General features: G+C 44.2%; 1 protein-coding gene across 1 annotated transcript; it reads right to left on the bottom strand.

Moving 5' to 3' along the window:
* Positions 1-5585: 5585 nt before the first annotated feature.
* LOC142261673 (uncharacterized) lies at positions 5586-17894 on the bottom strand. Its single transcript, XM_075332138.1, has 4 exons — positions 17845-17894; positions 17664-17761; positions 17376-17466; positions 5586-8883 (listed from the first exon to the last, which is right to left on the bottom strand). Exons 1-4 carry the CDS (start codon positions 17876-17878, stop codon positions 8015-8017), a joined length of 1092 nt encoding a protein of 363 aa, XP_075188253.1. The 5' UTR covers positions 17879-17894; the 3' UTR covers positions 5586-8014.
* Positions 17895-18500: the final 606 nt, after the last annotated feature.

Genomic DNA, 18500 nt, shown 5'->3' with positions numbered 1-18500 from the left:
CCTACTGTATATAAATTGTCGTATCATGAAACAAGATAATACGGCTATCGGTGTGCGTGTTGCATTTATAAATTACCCCCTGACAACATTGTTTAATCAGGTTGATAGCACTCTGGGGAATCGCCTAATCTCGCAGTCAGATAACCTCTACAGCTATAGAGCGTACATTGAAACTCTTAAATTACAGCTCGCAAGCACTATCGACTCAGTTTACCTCTGGATTGTTCTATAAAGACAGTGCGGGGCATCATAATGATCGGGCCTTGGATGGTCTAAATGCTGGATTTGTCAAAAGAGCGCGTATAACCAAGCACTCTAAGCCTGTGGATCTATTGGGGCCAATTTTTGGAGATGTATTTAATCAACCGAAGCTCATACTGAATGGGCTTGACCTCAAGATCAAGTTGTCGAGAAATAAGGACACTTTCTGTTTGATGTCTGGTGATGCGGAACCGTAAAAAGTGCAGATCTTACAAGCGTCTCTCTATGTGAAGAGCGTGCAAGTCTCTCCAGCTGTACGTTTAGGTCACAGTCAGGACCTACTATCCGCGACAGCCAAATACGCTATTGATAGGGCCTGCATGAAAGTATACAGTATTCCAGCCGGCACGCGAATTACAAACCACGAGAACCTCTTCTTGGGACAAATTCCAAAAACTGTTATATTGGGCTTTGTAGAGCATGAAGCCTTTAACGGGTCGTACAATAAAAACGCATTGTACTTTCACTATTACAATGTAAGCCATGTAGCGCTTTACCTGGGTGGCCAACAGATTCCAGCCCGCCCTTTCCAACCTAATTTCAATGATGCTTTAGCCATCCACGAATTTACAGTGCCTACAAGTAGTATTCAACCCCCTGCAGATTTAGCAGGTTTGATAAGATGCAAATAAGTTAGAGCCTGCAAACTTCAAAACAAGAGCAGGATTTATTAACAGATGCATAAATCTTACAAACCAACAAGTTATGTTGCTCAGTTAAATTTTAATAAATTTTCAACATAAAAGTGTGGGTCAATTATTATTCAACCCCTAGGTTTTATATCTTGTGGAATAACCCTTGTTTGCAATTACAGCTAATAATTGTCTTTTATAAGACCTGATCAGGCCGGCACAGGTCTCTGGAGTTATCTTGGCCTACTCCTCCATGCAGATCTTCTCCAAGTTATCTAGGTTCTTTGGGTGTCTCATGTGGACTTTAATCTTGAGCTCCTTCCACAAGTTTTCAATTGGGTTAAGGTCAGGAGACTGACTAGGCCACTGCAACACCTTGATTTTTTCCCTCTTGAACAAGGCCTTGGTTTTCTTGGCTGTGTGCTTTGGGTCGTTGTCTTGTTGGAAGATGAAATGACGACCCATCTTAAGATCCTTGATGGAGGAGCGGAGGTTCTTGGCCAAAATCTCCAGGTAGGCCGTGCTATCCATCTTCCGATGGATGCGGACCAGATGGCCAGGCCCCTTGGCTGAGAAACAGCCCCACAGCATGATGCTGCCACCACCATGCTTGACTGTAGGGATGGTATTCTTGGGGTCGTATGCAGTGCCATCCAGTCTCCAAACATCACGTGTGTGGTTGGCACCAAAGATCTCGATCTTGGTCTCATCAGACCAAAGAACCTTGAACCAGTCTGTCTCAGAGTCCTCCAAGTGATCATGAGCAAACTGTAGACGAGCCTTGACATGACGCTTTGAAAGTAAATGTACCTTACGGGCTCGTCTGGAACGGAGACCATTGCGGTGGAGTATGTTACTTATGGTAGTGACTTAAACCAATGTCACCACTGCCATGAGATCTTCCCGGAGCTCCTTCCTTGTTGTCCTTGGGTTAGCCTTGACTCTTCGGACAAGCCTGGCCTCGGCACGGGAGGAAACTTTCAGAGGCTGTCCAGGCCGTGGAAGGCTAACAGTAGTTCCATAAGCCTTCCACTTCCGGATGATGCTCCCAACAGTGGAGACAGGTAGGCCCAACTCCTTGGAAAGGGTTTTGTACCCCTTGCCAGTCTTGTGACCCTCCACGATCTTGTCTCTGATGGCCTTGGAATGCTCCTTTATCTTTCCCATGTTGACCATGTATGAGTGCTGTTCACAAGTTTGGGGAGAGTCTTAATTAGTCAGAAAAGGCTGGAAAAAGAGATAATTAATCCAAACATGTGAAGCTCATTGTTCTTTGTGCCTGAAATACTTCTTAATACTTTAGGGGAACCAAACAGAATTCTGGTGGTTTGAGGGGTTGAATAATAAATGACCCTCTGAATAAACTTTTCACAATTTAAAAAAAAAAATAAAAAATAAATAAATTATTTTTTGCTGCAGTGCATTTCATACTTCCAGGCTGATCTACAGTCCAAATGTCACAATGCCAAGTTAATTCCGAATGTGTAAACCTGCTAAATCTGCAGGGGGTTGAATACTACTTGTAGGCACTGTATGTCTTTGACGCATGTTTCTGGACATTTTAAATCTCATCATGCTTTGGCGATAGATCGTGAAGAATTTATGGCCGGGTTCACATTGTTTGCATTTGATTTATCACCAAATCAAAAGCCTGGTGGTCGTTTCTCGCTCGTTAAATCGAGTAACCTGCATGCTGAAGTGCGGTTTGCTCTACCTACCCCGCATACTGTAAATATGATAGTATATGCCCTCAACACAACTATACTTCAAATCAACCACAGAAGAGAAGTATTATTTGATTACATCTAATTATGGATAACTTCCATCTCACAAACCTGTTAAAGTCTGATCGTTATACAGAATGCATATTTGCTGGTGTGTTTCTGTGTGATTTGCTACCGGCATACAGAGTGACCCAGAGACACGCTGCCTACATTGTGAATACAGACAGTTCCGGTCAAAGTGGGAGACATTGTATATTGATTGTACTTTGGGATGATAAGAAGGCAATATTCTTTGACAGTTACGGGTGTTCACCGACAAGTGTTTTATTTCCTGACGAGTTTGCAACCTTCTTAAATAGAAACAGTGAACTATATCCTTTTCAATCCATTCAGATTCAGGACACATTTAGCAAAGTATCTAGACATTACTGTGTTTACGTTTTGTACCATATAGCACGGGGAGTGTCATTCAATAAAATATTACAATGCTGTAGTAATGATTTAAAAGCAAATGACAATATTGTGTCTGATTTTATCGCGTCTCTTTTACTTGAGCATTCGATCAATTCAGGATGCCTTTATAAGCAGCTTTGTATGCCCCTATGCCAAGTAGTCAGAAGTGATCATAAAAAATAAAGTTAATATATGTTGATTAAATGGGTTTATCTATAAGCAGCTATAGATATTTCTCTGTTTCAAAAAGACAGCATATGTATGGCATCTGGCTATGAGCAGCTTTGAGAGCGAGAGTCTCATTGTATTGGTAAGGGTGTGTTAAGTATGTGAAGATGGTTGTGATCAGATATGAGGTCCTCTTTGTATCTATATGAACAGGTTTGATACACTTATTGTAATTGTAAGAAACTTGTCGTGTTGGTAAGGCTGTAATGTGCAACTGAATGTAATTAAATTCTGAGCAATAAACTTTTTACATTTTGATATTGTGTCTGTCTTTCATTTTATACACAATAAAACTTTCTACACAAACACAAACTTTCTACATGGGTGCTATAAGAAATGCTTTACACTATCAGAATTAGTGTTATAAGAAATGCTTTATAGCATAAGACGCGTAATAGTATAATTGGCCATATACATAATATGCCCAATCAAATCAATTACACTATCAAAATGACTTCTGCATCAAAACCTCAGTGAATAAAATGGCAAGATTCCAATCAATTACACTAAATCAGATTTCTGTATCATAATCAGTGAATAAAATGGTGTGATCCTAATCATTTACACTATCAGGATTGCAGTATCAAATTCCTAATCAAAAGCCTATAACATACAGGGAATGTAGAAATCAGATAGCACTTGGAATGTTAGGGGAGGGAAGGGGGTGTGTTTAATACACTTAGATAGGGGCGGGGCACCTGTCAGATTTCTTTTTGACGAGACATATGTACCCCTTACTACTGCTTCCTGACACTTTTTCCAGTTCCTCTTCTTCTGTTACCCAGCTACCTACTTCTGGGTCTTGAACTTCCCCACCTTCACCCTCCTCCATAATACTGGCCCCAGCCAGAGAAAGCTCAGTGAGCTCTAAACTCCTCTCCAGGTTTGCAATGCTCCTGAGTGTTGTGAGCTGCATATTTAGATCAGTTACCTGGGCTTCCAAATATATAAGACACTGACATCGGGCGCAGACATATTCACCCTTGAATGGTTGTTCAAGGCATGCAACATCTCACAAGACGCACATGTGGTAGCATTGTCCATCGAGCACATACTAAATGGGGATAAACAGAACAGATAAAAACAATGGAAAACTATAAAAAGTAACATCAAACTATGCTTGTGTCAAACTATGATATTGTGTTCAACTGTGTTGTATACTAAAGGCCGCTTTACACGCTGCGATATCATGACCGATATCGCTAGCGTGGGTACCCGCCCCCATCGGTTGTGCAACATGGGCAAATGGCTGCCCGTGGTGCACAACATCGCCCAGACCCGTCACACTACTTACCTGCCCTGCGACGTCGCTGTGACCGGTGAACCGCCTCCTTTCTAAGGGGGCGGTTCGTTCAGCGTCACAGCGACGTCCAGCTGCGTCACTGATCCGGCGCCCAATAGAAGCAGAGGGGCAGAGATGAGCGGGACGTAACATTTCGCCCACCTCGTTCCTTCCGCATTGCGGGTGGGAGGCAGGTAAGGAGAAGTTCCTCGTTCCTGCGGTGTCACACGTACCGATGTGTGCTGCCGCAGGAACGAGGAACAACTTCATTACTGCTGCAGCAACGATATTAGAGAATGGACCCCCATGTCACTGATGAGCGATTTTGCACTTTTTTGCAACGATGCAAAAATCGCTCAAAGGTATCACACGCAACGGCATCGCTAAAGTGACTGGATGTGCGGAACAAATTCCGTGACCCCAACGAGTTCGCTTGAGCGATGTCGCAGCCTGTAAATCGGCCTTTAGTTTGTAGCCAGCACTTAAATTGCAACCTTAAAAGGCTCAGCAGCCCTCGCTTGGTGTGACAGGCATTTGTAATTCTCTAAGCAGCTAGCAATGCAAATAATGAATCACCTGACACAAATCACAAGACGTCCTCCTTTTGTTTACCTTTCACAGTAAGAGATATTGCAGATATATAATACCCCAGATAACTTAAACAATTACACAGTTATCACAAATATGATATTGTATTCTATTATTATATGCACTTGCTTTGCAGCCAGCACTTAAATTGCAGCCCTACCCGCTCATGAGCCCTTGATTGGTGTGACTATAGAAGAAAACATTTTTTATTAAATTCCAATTTTGGATTATATTTTGGTGCACAACGCTATACTACAGGTCAATTATAGGTATATAGAGCCGGAAGTGCAGCCCCTGCCCACTGCACTTGTAATTCATTAGCAGACAATTTCAACTATGGATTGCTCTAAAAAAAAAATAAATTAATTTCTACTAGAAAGTAGTTATTCAAAATAACCGTCACTTGGTATACAGGTCATTACATTGGGGTATAAAATCCTGATGACATTCTCTTTAAAGTGCAAATTTTGGGTGTCAGGTTATTGGGATAATTTAGTAAGTATTTAAAATAATAGTCCCCTTAGAACCTATAATCTGTGTATTATGGAATAGAGAAGGGAGTCAGTTCCCGATGATTATGAGAAAACTACTAAACTTAGCGAAAAGTGATTTTAGAAACTCGATCACATCAGATGTTCCCACAAAGAAGGAATGGATCGTTGATGGAAATAGTAATTTGTAATATGAACATGTTTATTATTGTAGTATAGAGACGTTACAGACATTGTTCAGACATGGAGATTGTGCGCTGAAAGTAACTGTAATGAATGGCAGATCGCTGAGATTGGGAGTGAGGAAGAAGAGAGAGGAGGAATGTTGGGTAGTTTTGGGAAAGGTTGTAATACTCTTGTCCGTATACTGAATATATAAATCTATAACAATGGGAAATGTTCCATGCACATGGAATATGGATTTTTATTTGATTTTTAGAAAACATAGTTACTTACATAGTTACTAAGGTTGAAAAAAGACCTTGGTCCATCTAGTTCAACCTTCCTCCACCAGTTCTACATTTGGTCACTAAGTCATTTATAACCAACAATGTTGTGTACTGAGGAAATCATCCAGCCCTTTTTTAAAATCTGTTATAGTATCTGCCATTACTACCTCTTGTGGTAGTGTATTCCACAGTCTGACTGCTCTAACTGTAAAGAACCCTTTCCTGTTTAGCTGTCGGAATCGCTTTTCTTCCACTCGCAGTGAGTGCCCCCTAGTCCTTAGTATTGTCTTTGGAAGAAATAAGTCATGTGCCAGTCCTTTATAGTGACCACACATGTACAAACGTCTATTAGTAACTGTATATATATTTTAATCCTAATGTAACTTCTAACGCGCTTTTCCTTTCTTGTTTACTTACTTGCCTTTACTTTGACTATCTCTTTTGTGTTTACTTCTGCAGTTTGTCAAATATATGTTTTCTCCCCATATGAATTTTTCTTACTGGTCAACAAATTACAATTTTCAAGTAAAATATTTCTAAACTTGTAGGTATGATAATGGCTTCTACCAGTAGGAATTTTTTGATCTTCACAAAGATGTGTGTAAAATATTTCTCACATTCTAAACATGAAAAGTGTTTTCCCCTGTGTGAGTTCTGTAATGTGTGAGAAGATTTAATTTATTTGCAAAATATTTCCCAGATTCTGAACATTAACCCTTTAACGTCCCAGTGGTCATATTGTTAATCTCCCGCTGCTGCCGCCATTGATTTATACGGCTGAGATGTGTGCCTGCTAGGCACGAGCAGAATTGTTATCCGCCCATGCAGTTTAATCCCTTCAAAGGCGATGTCAATAAGTGACATCATTATTATCGTGATAAAAATTTAACTCACTACCGATAACGGAAGTCACGTGACGTGATCATGTGACTTCCAGTGGTTGTCATTGGGTCATTTGATGACTTCTGTAGCTCACGTGACTCACTTACTGTTTCACCCTGCCGAGGACTGGGTGAGACAGGAAATGAGCATATCCGGTGTTCACAGCTGTGTAGCTGTGAGCAGCAGATATGGAAGTGATCAGATTGCTGATCCATAGAGTCCCCTAGGGGACCTAGTAAAATAAAATAAGTTTAAAAAAATAAAAAAACCTAAATAATTAAATCACCTTCCTTTCGCCCCTTTGAAAATTAAGGGGTAAAAAAAAAAAAATTATACACACATTTCGTATCACTGTGTTCAGAAACGCACGATCTATCAAAATATAAAATCACTTAATCTGATCGGTAAACTGTGTAGCGGGCAAAAAATTTCAAACGCCAAGATTAAATTGTTTGGTCGCTACAAATTTTGCGCTAAATGCAATAACAGGCAATCAAAACGTAGCATCTGTGCAAAAGTAGTACCGTTAAAAACGTCAGCCTGAGACGCACAAAATAAGCAGTAACTGAGCCATAGATCCCAAAAATTGAGAACGCTACGGGTCACGGAATATGGCATAAAACGTACACCACTTTTTTAGAACAAACTTTAGATTTTTTTTTTTAACCCCTTAGATAAAAGTAAAGCTATATATGTTTGGTGTCTACGAACTCGCACCTACCTAAGGCATCACACCAACACATCAGTGTTACCATATAGTAAACAGTGTGAATAAAATATCTCAAAAACAATAATGCTATTGCACTTTTTTTGCAATTTTTCCGCATTTGGAATTTTTTTTCCATTTTCCAGTACACTACACGGTAAAACTTATGGTTTTATTTAAAAAATACTACTTATTCTGCAAAAAAGAGACCTCACATGACCATATTGACTGAAAAATAAAAAAGTTACGACTATCGGAAAAAGAATCGCGAAAAAAAAAACAAAACGGAAAATGCAAAATTGGCCAGTCGTGAAGGGGTTAAAATGGCTTCTTCACTGTGTGAATTTCTTGGTGAATAACAAGATGACATTTCTGTTTAAAACATTTCCCACATTCTGAACAGGAGTATGGCTTCTCACCTGTGTGAAGTCTCTGGTGTCTAACAACTTGTGATCTAGTTGTAAAACATTTCCCACATTCTGAACATGAATATGGCTTCTCCCCTGTGTGAGTTCTGTGATGTGTGGCAAGATTTGATTTACCTGCAAAACATTTTCCACATTCTGAACAACAAAAAGGCTTTTCCCCTGTGTGAAGTTTCTGGTGAGCAACAAGACTTGACTTATCTCTAAAACATTTCCCACATTCTGTACATGAATATGGCTTTTCACCTGTGTGAATTTTTTCATGATTAACAAGATTTGATTTCCAGGTAAAATGTTTCCCACATTTTGAACATGAAAATGGCTTCTCCCCCGTGTGAGTTCTCTGATGTCCAACAAAAACTGATTTCTGTAAATAACATTTCCCACATTCTGAACATGAATATTTCTTCTCCCCTGTGTGAGTTCTCTGGTAACTAACAGACTCTGAAGAAACTCCTATATCCCATGTGTGAATTTTATGATGGATTTTTTTAAATTCTATAGTTAAAAATGGCTTCTTTGCTGTAAGAGCACCTTGATTTATAATGATCCTTTTGCCACATTCATTTTTCTTAATAGTCTGTGATGAATCAGAAGGTAAGACTTGTTTAAAACAATCAGATGCTAGATCTTTGCTGTGAAGGGAAGATGGTATATCTGGAATAATGGCATTCACTTCAGTTATATCTTGTATGATGTTAAGGTCATCTGATGTAAAAGTTGAAGATGTCAGTTGTGTTTCTGATCCCCTGGTACAAACATCTGGCAAGAATAAAAATTGTTTTTAATAATATATAAAAAAATGTAAGTATATAATTTGTAAAATAGCTGAAGAAATTGTGAGTTATTTAGCAAAGTATGATAATTTACTGAAACAAAAATCATTCACAATCTAACAGTGGACGTCAGAGCAGGAACCAGTAGACCATGATGTTCAACCCTTTTTGTTAATTTTGCCTCCCAAATATTGAAATAATAATCCACCAAATAATGTTTTCTAGGCCAAATTTTTACCAAAAAACTACTATTCCATCAGTGGAAAAACAGAGTGTTTTCACATTGGTTGTATCGGAGAGACTATTGAAAAGAGATATGGCCTCATAATCCTATCCAGCAAAATCTGTCCTCTCAAAGCCAAATGTCTTTGATGTTTCTCAGCCTTGCAGTGGCCCAAACACTGTTAGTATCCACATGTTTGTCATTTCCACAGGGAAGAAACCACATAAATATTTACAGTTTGCGTGTCTCCTGGAGCACAAGCCGGGCACTATGTATTGGGCAATAAAATGACATATTTACTATTTTCACTATGCAACATCTACTCCATGCTAATTTCCAGAAACTGCTTGTAGAGTCAAAATACCATGTTTTCCCAAAAATATGACACTGTTATATTTGTCTTTGCCCTGAAAAATGCACTAGGGCTCATTTCCATCTTACGGCTTATTCTCCGTTGGGGAAATCCCCCCCACCCCCCCAAAAAAAAAACTAAAAAAAAAAAAAACAAAACAGACCCCCAGCTTCCCATGAGAATTATACTTTTCAGATTCCGGACGTCTGCGTGGCTCCCAGGTCCTCTTGTGATCTTCAGTATGTGCTCCCAGCAGGTATGCTCCGTGTGGTCCTTCCCTGCTCTGGCAGACACTCACATACACACGTCGCGCGCACACACGCACATTCACCTCATCCAGAGATACTGATTGCTTCTGGCAAGCAGAGAATCCTGGGACGCAGTGCAATGGTGCGCAAGTGTAGCGCCCCTGAGCCACTCAGGGCACTACTATATACTGCATCTTTACAAGGATGCAGGGCCTACCCCCTAAACCTGGAACACCAGTGCCTGTAACATCCACACACACACACACACACACACACACACTAAAATCCTAGTTTCCACGACACACCAGGGGGCCTGGACTAGTCAGACACTGGGGAATGGCCACCTAGAGGGCGGAGCCAGACCAGGCGACTAGACAGCCTGGTGGGAGTGGACAAGACAGAACAGTAGTGCACAGTGAAGGAGAGTGAGGTGCCTTGAGCTGGGTCATGTAACAGTGACAGGAGAGTGGTTGCCTGGGCGGGTACACTAGAGTACCACTGAGACCAGAGCACCGACGGGACACAGATCCCTAGGTCAGGCGATAGTTTCATACGGCCTGGCAAATACCTGCACAGTGAGGGGACCTTTACGGACATCACTGCCCCACAGATCCAGGGGCACCAGCAGTAAAGCAAGGATCAGGGTTCAGGACACAGACCAGCCCTACAGGATCCACACTGCCCGCCATATGGACAAGGAGACTGGCACAATAAGGGACAGTTGGCCCCCAAAACGATTCAAGGTACGGGGACCCAAAACACAGTGAGGGTGCCGGGAACAGAGCAAATGAGTCATCAAGCTGGCACTGGAAATACAGGGACCTGAACCAGCTGTTCAAGGGTCCAAGAGTGAGTAGACTGTGAATTACAACCCCGGTGTGGCCTCCTTTACTCCGGCGCGTCTACCATATAGCTCCCTGGGCTGAGCCCTACCTGCGGAGGGCCTACCACCACAGCTGCCATTGCAACCAGCCCTAGGGATATCCAACCCAGTAGCGGCGGTTCCATCGTCCTAACTGCAACCCGCAGGTGGCGTCACGCTAATGACTAATTTTCCCTGTAAATATTCCCCTTTTAAAAAGCCCCCAGGGCACGGGACCAGCCAACGGCCACCAAAGTGACATTCCCCAGTGATACACCTCCCAGGACTGAGTACCCCATTCCCTGGGCAACACACAAGGACCTGTGGGTCCTCCATGTGTTCCACCACAGGTCCTCACGCTTCACTGCACTGCGTCTCAGGACTGTCTGCCGGCCAGATGCAATCAGTATCGCCGGATGTGGTGTGAGTGTGTGTGTGTGTGTGTGTGTGAGATCTGATGTGTCTGTACGTTCCACTGCAGATCCTCCCGTTTGGCATTTATTGAGTTTGATTGTTGGTCTTCTTTCTTCTCTCTTTTGTGGGGTGTCTGCTCTCTATAATGAAGTGTCCTGCAGTATTAGGCTATGTGCCCACGTAGCGTATTTTCATGCATTTTTATACATTTTTATTGATTTTCAAAGAAAGCAACCACTCATTTACATGTTGCATGAAGCCTTCATGAATATACAAAGTTGAGTGAATGAAAATAGACATAAACCTTTTAGAGATAACTTGCAAGGAAAGAGAATTAGAAGAAAAAAAGAGTGAAGAAAGAAGGGAGGGATCAAACCTAGAAAGAAAGAAGAAGGGATAGAGGAACTCTGAGCATGGGAATCTACTGACATTAATACAGGGAACCGCCAATAGGGGCATAGAAATCAGGGCACTTATTTCTCCGCTATCTTAGTACCGTCTGTTAAACTGGAGAGGAGAGGAAGGCCTCCCAATGGAACCATTTGGTTGCAACAGAACACTACTCCTGATGAGACTGGGCTACCAATGTCTCCATACGATGGGACAGGGAGATTTCTGAAAACCATTCCTCGAGTGGGGGGAGGGGGGGGTTCAGTGGATCGCCAATGATGGGGGAATTCTTGTTTTGCCTTCTTGTAGCATATGTTGTAATATAGATTTTTTATATGCCACCTTCGACATTGGGAACATGAAGAGGAGCACCGCCTCTGGTGAGGCTGGTACTGAGACATCTGTTACAGCTTTCACCACCTTGAGCACACCCTTCTAGAAGGCCTTCAGAATCTGACACGACAACCAGATGTGGGTCATCGTCCCCTCCTCCAATTCACATTTCAAGCACAGACTAGACACCCCTGGGAACCACCTCTGCAAGGCCACTGGATCACGGTACCACCTGGAGGCAATGTTGAAGCTCGTCTTTTGAGATTTTGTTGCCATTATGGATTTGTGAGACAAAAAGAAACACATCACATTGGTTTTGTGTAAACGTGCTATTGAGCTCCAGCTCCCAACAATATTGTAGGGCTCTCCAGGTCCTACAATAGGAGGGGGGAGGTGGGCGGGGGGCTAGTTCCCTATAGCTCCGCAGTCAAAAGCGCATAGATGATCGAGATAGTGTGTGACGGCATTGAAGGGGCAATACACAGTTCCTCGAACCCTGAGAGAGGGCGCTAAAAGACAGTTTTATCTACAAGCCTGAAGAAAGTGTTTTTGCTGAATGTATTCAAAGACATGTTGGGCCGATGCAGGATGATCTCCTAAGATAGACTGTAAAGGAAGAAGGGTACCTCTAGGACAGTGATGGCGAACCTATGACACACGTGCCATCAGGGGCACGCAGAGCCCATTCTGCTGGCAGGCGTGCTGTCGCCTGATCCTGCCGGTTTGATCTGCTGGTGCAGTCGCACCGGCAGATCAAAACTGTGTTGGAGTGGAGGAGACATTTCTCCTCGCTCTGACACTCCTCCTCCCCCAGGCTGCAGGTGTGTTGCCTAGGAGATGGAGGAGCGTCAGCGAGCGGCGCCGGCGTAATGACGTCTTCTGGCCACGTGGGAACTGAGGACCCAGCGGCGCGCAGCGGGGGAGCGGGTGCAAGAAGGTGAGTTGTGTGTTGCTTTTTTTTTTATAACGCGTGTGCGGCTGTGCCAAGGTGGGGATGGGGGGCCCAGTGCCATGCGTGAGGGGGGGGGAACCACGCATGCCAGCATGGGGTGGGGGAGGGGGAACGCACATGACAGCATGGGGTGGGGGAACGCACATGACAGCATGGGGTGGGGGTACGCACATGCCAGCATGGGGTGGGGGACCGCATATGCCAGCATGGGGGGGATGGCATGCATGCCAGGATGGGGAACAATGCATGCCAGGATGGGGAAACATGCATGCCAGGATGGGGAAACATGCATGCCAGGATGGAGGAAACATGCATGCCAGGATGGGGAAAACATGCATGCCAGGATGGAGGAAACATGCATGCCAGGATGGGGAAAACATGCATGCCAGGATGGAGGAAACATGCATGCCAGGATGGAGGAAACATGCATGCCAGGATGGTGGAAACATGCATGCCAGGATGGTGGAAACATGCATGCCAGGATGGGGGAAACATGCATGCCAGGATGGGGGGGAAACATGCATGCCAGGATGGGGGGGGAAACATGCATGCCAGGATGGGGGGGGAAACATGCATGCCAGGATGGGGGGGAAACATGCATGCCAGGATGGGGGGGGAAACATGCATGCCAGGATGGGGGGGGAAACATGCATGCCAGGATGGGGGGGAAACATGCATGCCAGGATGGGGGGGGAAACATGCATGCCAGGATGGGGGGGGAAACATGCATGCCAGGATGGGGGGGGGAAACATGCATGCCAGAATGGAGGAAACATGCATGCCAGGATGGAGGAAACATGCATGCCAGGATGGAGGAAACATGCATGCCAGGATGGAGGAAACATGCATGCCAGGATGGAGGAAACATGCATGCCAGGATGGAGGAAACATGCATGCCAGGATGGAGGAAACATGCCACGATAGGGTACATTTACCAGGAAGGGGAACATTTACCAGGAAGGGGTACATGCTAGGAAGGGGGACATTTACCTGGATGGGGGTAAATTAACCAGGATTGGGAACATTTACCAGGATGGAGGACATTTACCAGGATGAGGTATATTTACCAGGATGGGGCCATGATGGGGACAAATATACCAGAATGTAGGAAATATATATCAGGATGGGGGACATGTTTACCAGGAAGTGGCCATCAAAACATGATCAGGAGCTCGGATGCATGGTGGAGCGATACATTTTCAATGTTCAACTCCGCAAACTGGTTTAAGGGAATAGGAGGATGGTTAATGGGGATACTGCAATCAGTATTCCAAGTGCTACTCTGTCTATTAGTGGCCTATGTAGTATTTAAATTGTTAATGGCTCTGTTTTCCTGCTGCGTGAAAAAATGCAAAGATAGAAATTTCATATTGGCGCCGAATAATTACTAACATATACTCTTTTCTACTCTTTCACATCATAATACGCCAAAGTGATTCTATGGGACTCTTGTCGGGAGGTATGCAGGCTCATTACTCGGAGGACGGATGTGGATTTGAAGACTTCACAACCACAGGCAACCCGCGGCTTGGACAGCATCCGGTGACCAGCCTGCTATTCCAGCTTCTCAATAGGATCCAGTCCCATCACGCACGCCAAAGGGGGGGTTGTGAGGAAAGAGTTAACTAAACTTGAGTAGATAGTCACCCACGCCATTTCCAAGAAGTAGAAACTGACCCATCTACGCTCTAGATGGGTGGGCAAGAGCCAAGGACAAATGAATTATCGAAACCATGAACTACGCTTTGCCGAGAAACGAAACTTACCCTTATGCACACGAAACAGCTACGCCTAAATTAGCTTGATAAAAACCTGTATGTGTAATAAACTTCAATTCAGTTCAGAGCGCGCACTCTTGCTTTATGTGCAGATACCAGTCTCTGTCTGTATCTCATTAAGGTTGAAAGAAGCTGAGGGGGTGACTGGGACCCTCTCCACATTCGGTCATCGCTGGCAACAGTTTTGGACCTATTTAGGGGTCAACATAACAGAACTGAATTCATAGTTGTAGAAAGTGAATTGCTGTGGAAGCTGACTGATTTTTTGTGACAGTACACTTCTCTCTTTGTGGAGATTTCAGACACTGCTATATTCTGATGTACAGATGGAATAAAAGCTAGTCTAATGTAACTTGCAGGACATCTGACCTGCTACTTGGTATATCTGCAACAAAACTTGCAACAAAGCAGGTCAGTGCTGAGCCAGGTAAAAGTTCAAAATTGTTTTGATTTTAGGCCCCTTGCACACTGTAATTTTAGAGTGGTTTCACACTTGTGTTTGGGGCCGGCAGAGGTCACTCCGCTCTGGATCTGACATCCAGCTGATCCCGGGGCAATGCTGGCGGAATGCTGGCATTCCGCTTGCATTGCCTATAGAAGTGAACGGCTGGGTTCCGCGATCTGCAGTCGCCCGTTCGCTTTCGTAATGCTGCATTCCGCTATCAGTGTCAGAACAAAAAGAAGAGCATTTTCTTCTTTTCGTTCCGCTGCAGGTTAGCGGAACGGCGGCATTACAGAAACGAACGGGCGGCCTGTAGTGCATATGTAGCGGAAGTGTGAAAGCACCCTGATGCTGCCACTGTTTTAGAACTCCAAAGCACTTGCTTTACTGTCATTTTTGAGAGCGCTTTTGTGAGCGCTCTCGGTAATGACCCTTAAGATACAGGCTATTGATGAACGCTAAGTGCTCAAAAATAGCTCCTGTAATAAAATTAAAAAAAAGAGCTGGCCGAAACAACACCTCGCTTTTCTAGCCATTGACTTATATATTCAAAATTGGCAATCTTCTTAGCGATTTTCCAATGCTTAGCACTTGGGTAAGTGCCTACTGTGAAAGAGGTCTTAGGGCTAAAACACAAGGCCGAAACTCCCTGCCTAATTTGTGGCCGAAACATCTGGGGGCAAAAAGCTGGGGGCGAAATATCCATGGGCGAACTGATGTTGGCGAAATGTGCGGGGGCGAAATGGGCGAAACATCCTGGGGGCAAACTGCTGGGGGCAAAACATCCGGGGGCAAAACATCCGGGGGCAAAATGTGTGGGGGCGAAATGCTGGGGGTGAAATGTTCGGGTGCGAAGTGTACCTGGGGGCGAACTGCTGGTGACGAAATGTTGAGGGCGAAACTTCCAACTCCCCCTCCATGTACCCACTGTGGGATAATCCTAACATCCCTCATATGTTACAGTTAAGGTCCAGTCACACATAACGAGATAGTAACTATGTCACAGTTTCCGGATCGTTGTTAAATCGTTGGTGAGATGTCACACAGTCATTTTCCCAACAACTTTAGTAACGATGTAGCGACCTGTATAACGATCTCGTTGGTCGATGGGACCCTGTCACACAGCAGCTATGTAACGATTCTGACCTCGAATAGGGGCGTAGTGTTTGACGCTGTAAGCCACCTAGGCGTGCATATGCGTTGCCTTTTCCACACCCCTCCGCTCCGATTGCTGGCCAATACTGCGTTCTGATTAGGAGGCCGGCCTAGAACGCAACTTTGTATCGCTTCATCCTTTGTCCCTTTTTGAGCCTTGCTTTGAGGATAGAACCTGCGACTTCAGCTTCAATCCGAAAAGCAAGCAAGCAATCGGGAACAAAGTACCAATGAATCTGGGTGTAGTCGCAGGTTCTATCCTCAAAGCAAGGCTCAAAAAGGAACGAAGCATGAAGCGATACCCAATCAGAACGCCGTACTGTTCTCTGCCCAACTAATCGGTGCAGAGTGGGCGCAGAAAAGGTGACGCAACTACACGCCTACGTGTCACACTTTAAGTTCTCATCTAGGTCGTTAATGAGATCGTTGGTAGGTGTCAAACATACAGATCCATCCGGCCCAACAGGACTCCAACGAGCCAAAAATGGCCCAGGACATTCAGCAACGACCAACGATCTCACAGCAGGGGGCGGATCGTTGGTGCATGTCAAACATAACGAGATCGCTGGTAAAGTCGTTGTTTCGTCACAGAAACTGTGACGTAACAACAATGTCGTTAGCGATCTCGTTATGTGTGAAGTGGCCTTTACCCTGTGCTGAACTTTGGATAAAAACACCCCTATCAGCACATTCATCAGAAGGGAGAGAAGTAAGATCCATCAATAGGAGGCCGAGATTCTAGGAAGATGGATTCATTGCTCTCAGTGGAGAAACAATAAGAATCTTGTAGTTATGATACTTATTAATGGCAGATAAAGATAAAATAAATGATGTTATAAAGCAAGCTTTCCAGACTACTGAGGTCTCTTCATCAACTACAAGATTATTATTTAGTTTCTCCCACTGAGAGCAATCAATCTTTATTCACCTGGAGAACACGGCACCAAACTAAGAATCTAGGAGGTCACCAGCATCATTACCCTCCGCTTTCTCATAGGCGTCCACCATACAGATTAGATTCTTCTTCCCATGATTTTCTAAGTTGTCTGCACATTCTGCGTACACTGTCATTTGGCTTTGCAGATTAGAGCTCTGGGCTAAGGGTCAACATCTTCTAATTTCAGGGGATAGGGTGGATCCTACCTGTAAGATCTGGCTGATACAGATCTCACTCCAACAGAAGAGCATCTTTTTGTGGAGGCGCATGTGGTGGTCTAGCAGCAGAATGGTGACCATTTGATGTGGCCGGACTATAACCCTGATAAAGCAGCCACAGCCGGTGACTGACAAGAATCTGTGACTTCTCTGCATTTAGTGGTCACTACTCACCTGGGCGGTCATCTGTAGAAATCTCCTCTTTACTCCGCTCATCACCCCTCACATATATCTCTGTAGTATTAATATAGGGCAGATCTTCCCTCTGAAACAAATATTGTAAAAGTCACAGACAGATGGAGAAGTCCCATCTATGATCAGCTCTAATCCTGCCATCTCCACCGCTCTCATTACACAAGTATAACACATATAATACTGGAGGATAAAACAAGACTGAGCACAAGACCTTCACAGCCGTCTACACATCATAGGGAGATTTCATGGCACCTTCTCTCCATCTACCTGATGATCCTGAGGAACATCGGGGTCTTCTTGTTTCCAGTCCTGTGGGAGAAGAGGACGGGGACATCTCTCTGGTGTTGTCCTCTTACTGGATAGACCTGGAGGAGACACATACAGGGACTGAATTCATTCCTTACATACAGATAATTATAGGCCGTGTGTATTTAGTCCTGTCTATTACCTGGTGATGTCAGGGGCTGGGGATCCTCCATCATGACGTCCTTGTACAGATCTTTGTGTCCTTCTAAATACTCCCACTCCTCCATGGAGAAATAGACGGTGACGTCCTGACACCTTATAGGAACCTGACACATACAATGATACGTCACCCCCGATCCCTTCATAGCGTTACTGTATAATGTCCCAGCATTCCCAGCAGTGTCACCTCTCCAGTCAGCAGCTCAATCATCTTGTAGGTGAGTTCTAGGATCTTCTGGTCATTGATGTCCTCATGTATCGGGGGGTGAGGTGGAGGCCCCGTGATTGGGCTCAGGGGTATTCCCCATCCCTCAGACACAGGGGCCTGACAGCTCTCACTAGAGGTCTTCTTCACTACTGTGTAATCCTGGTTATGGAGAGACACAGTAATAAGTCTCACTCGACATTTCCAGAGTCCTCACCTCTCCAGTTCTGTCCATCTGTTATTTCCATAGATAAGAATAATGTAATGTGACGTCATCAGAATCTCTCACCTCTCCAGTAAGCCGGAAGAGGATCTCTAGGGTGAGGTGTAATATCCTCTCCGCCATCTTGTCCCTGTCCATATCCATCCTTCACGGGGCAATCAGGAGAATTCTCTTCTAGAAGATCTCCACTGAGAGGATCCGATATTGTAGG

This window comes from Anomaloglossus baeobatrachus, unplaced genomic scaffold, assembly GCF_048569485.1.
Source record: "Anomaloglossus baeobatrachus isolate aAnoBae1 unplaced genomic scaffold, aAnoBae1.hap1 Scaffold_2378, whole genome shotgun sequence".
Taxonomy (NCBI): Eukaryota; Metazoa; Chordata; class Amphibia; order Anura; family Aromobatidae; genus Anomaloglossus; species Anomaloglossus baeobatrachus.
The sequence above is the reverse complement of the archived record's forward strand: the minus strand, read 5'-3'. Positions and strand labels throughout refer to the sequence as shown.

Excerpts from the sequence above, each read along its gene's own strand:
- LOC142261673 (XM_075332138.1), bottom strand. The coding sequence starts at position 17,878 with ATGATGGAGGATCCCCAGCCCCTGACATCACCAG. Across the intron at positions 17,762-17,844 it reads CCAGCCCCTGACATCACCAG|GTCTATCCAGTAAGAGGACA; the intron begins GTAATAGACAGG and ends TGTCTCCTCCAG. Across the intron at positions 8,884-17,375 it reads TTCTACAGATGACCGCCCAG|ATGTTTGTACCAGGGGATCA; the intron begins GTGAGTAGTGAC and ends TATTCTTGCCAG.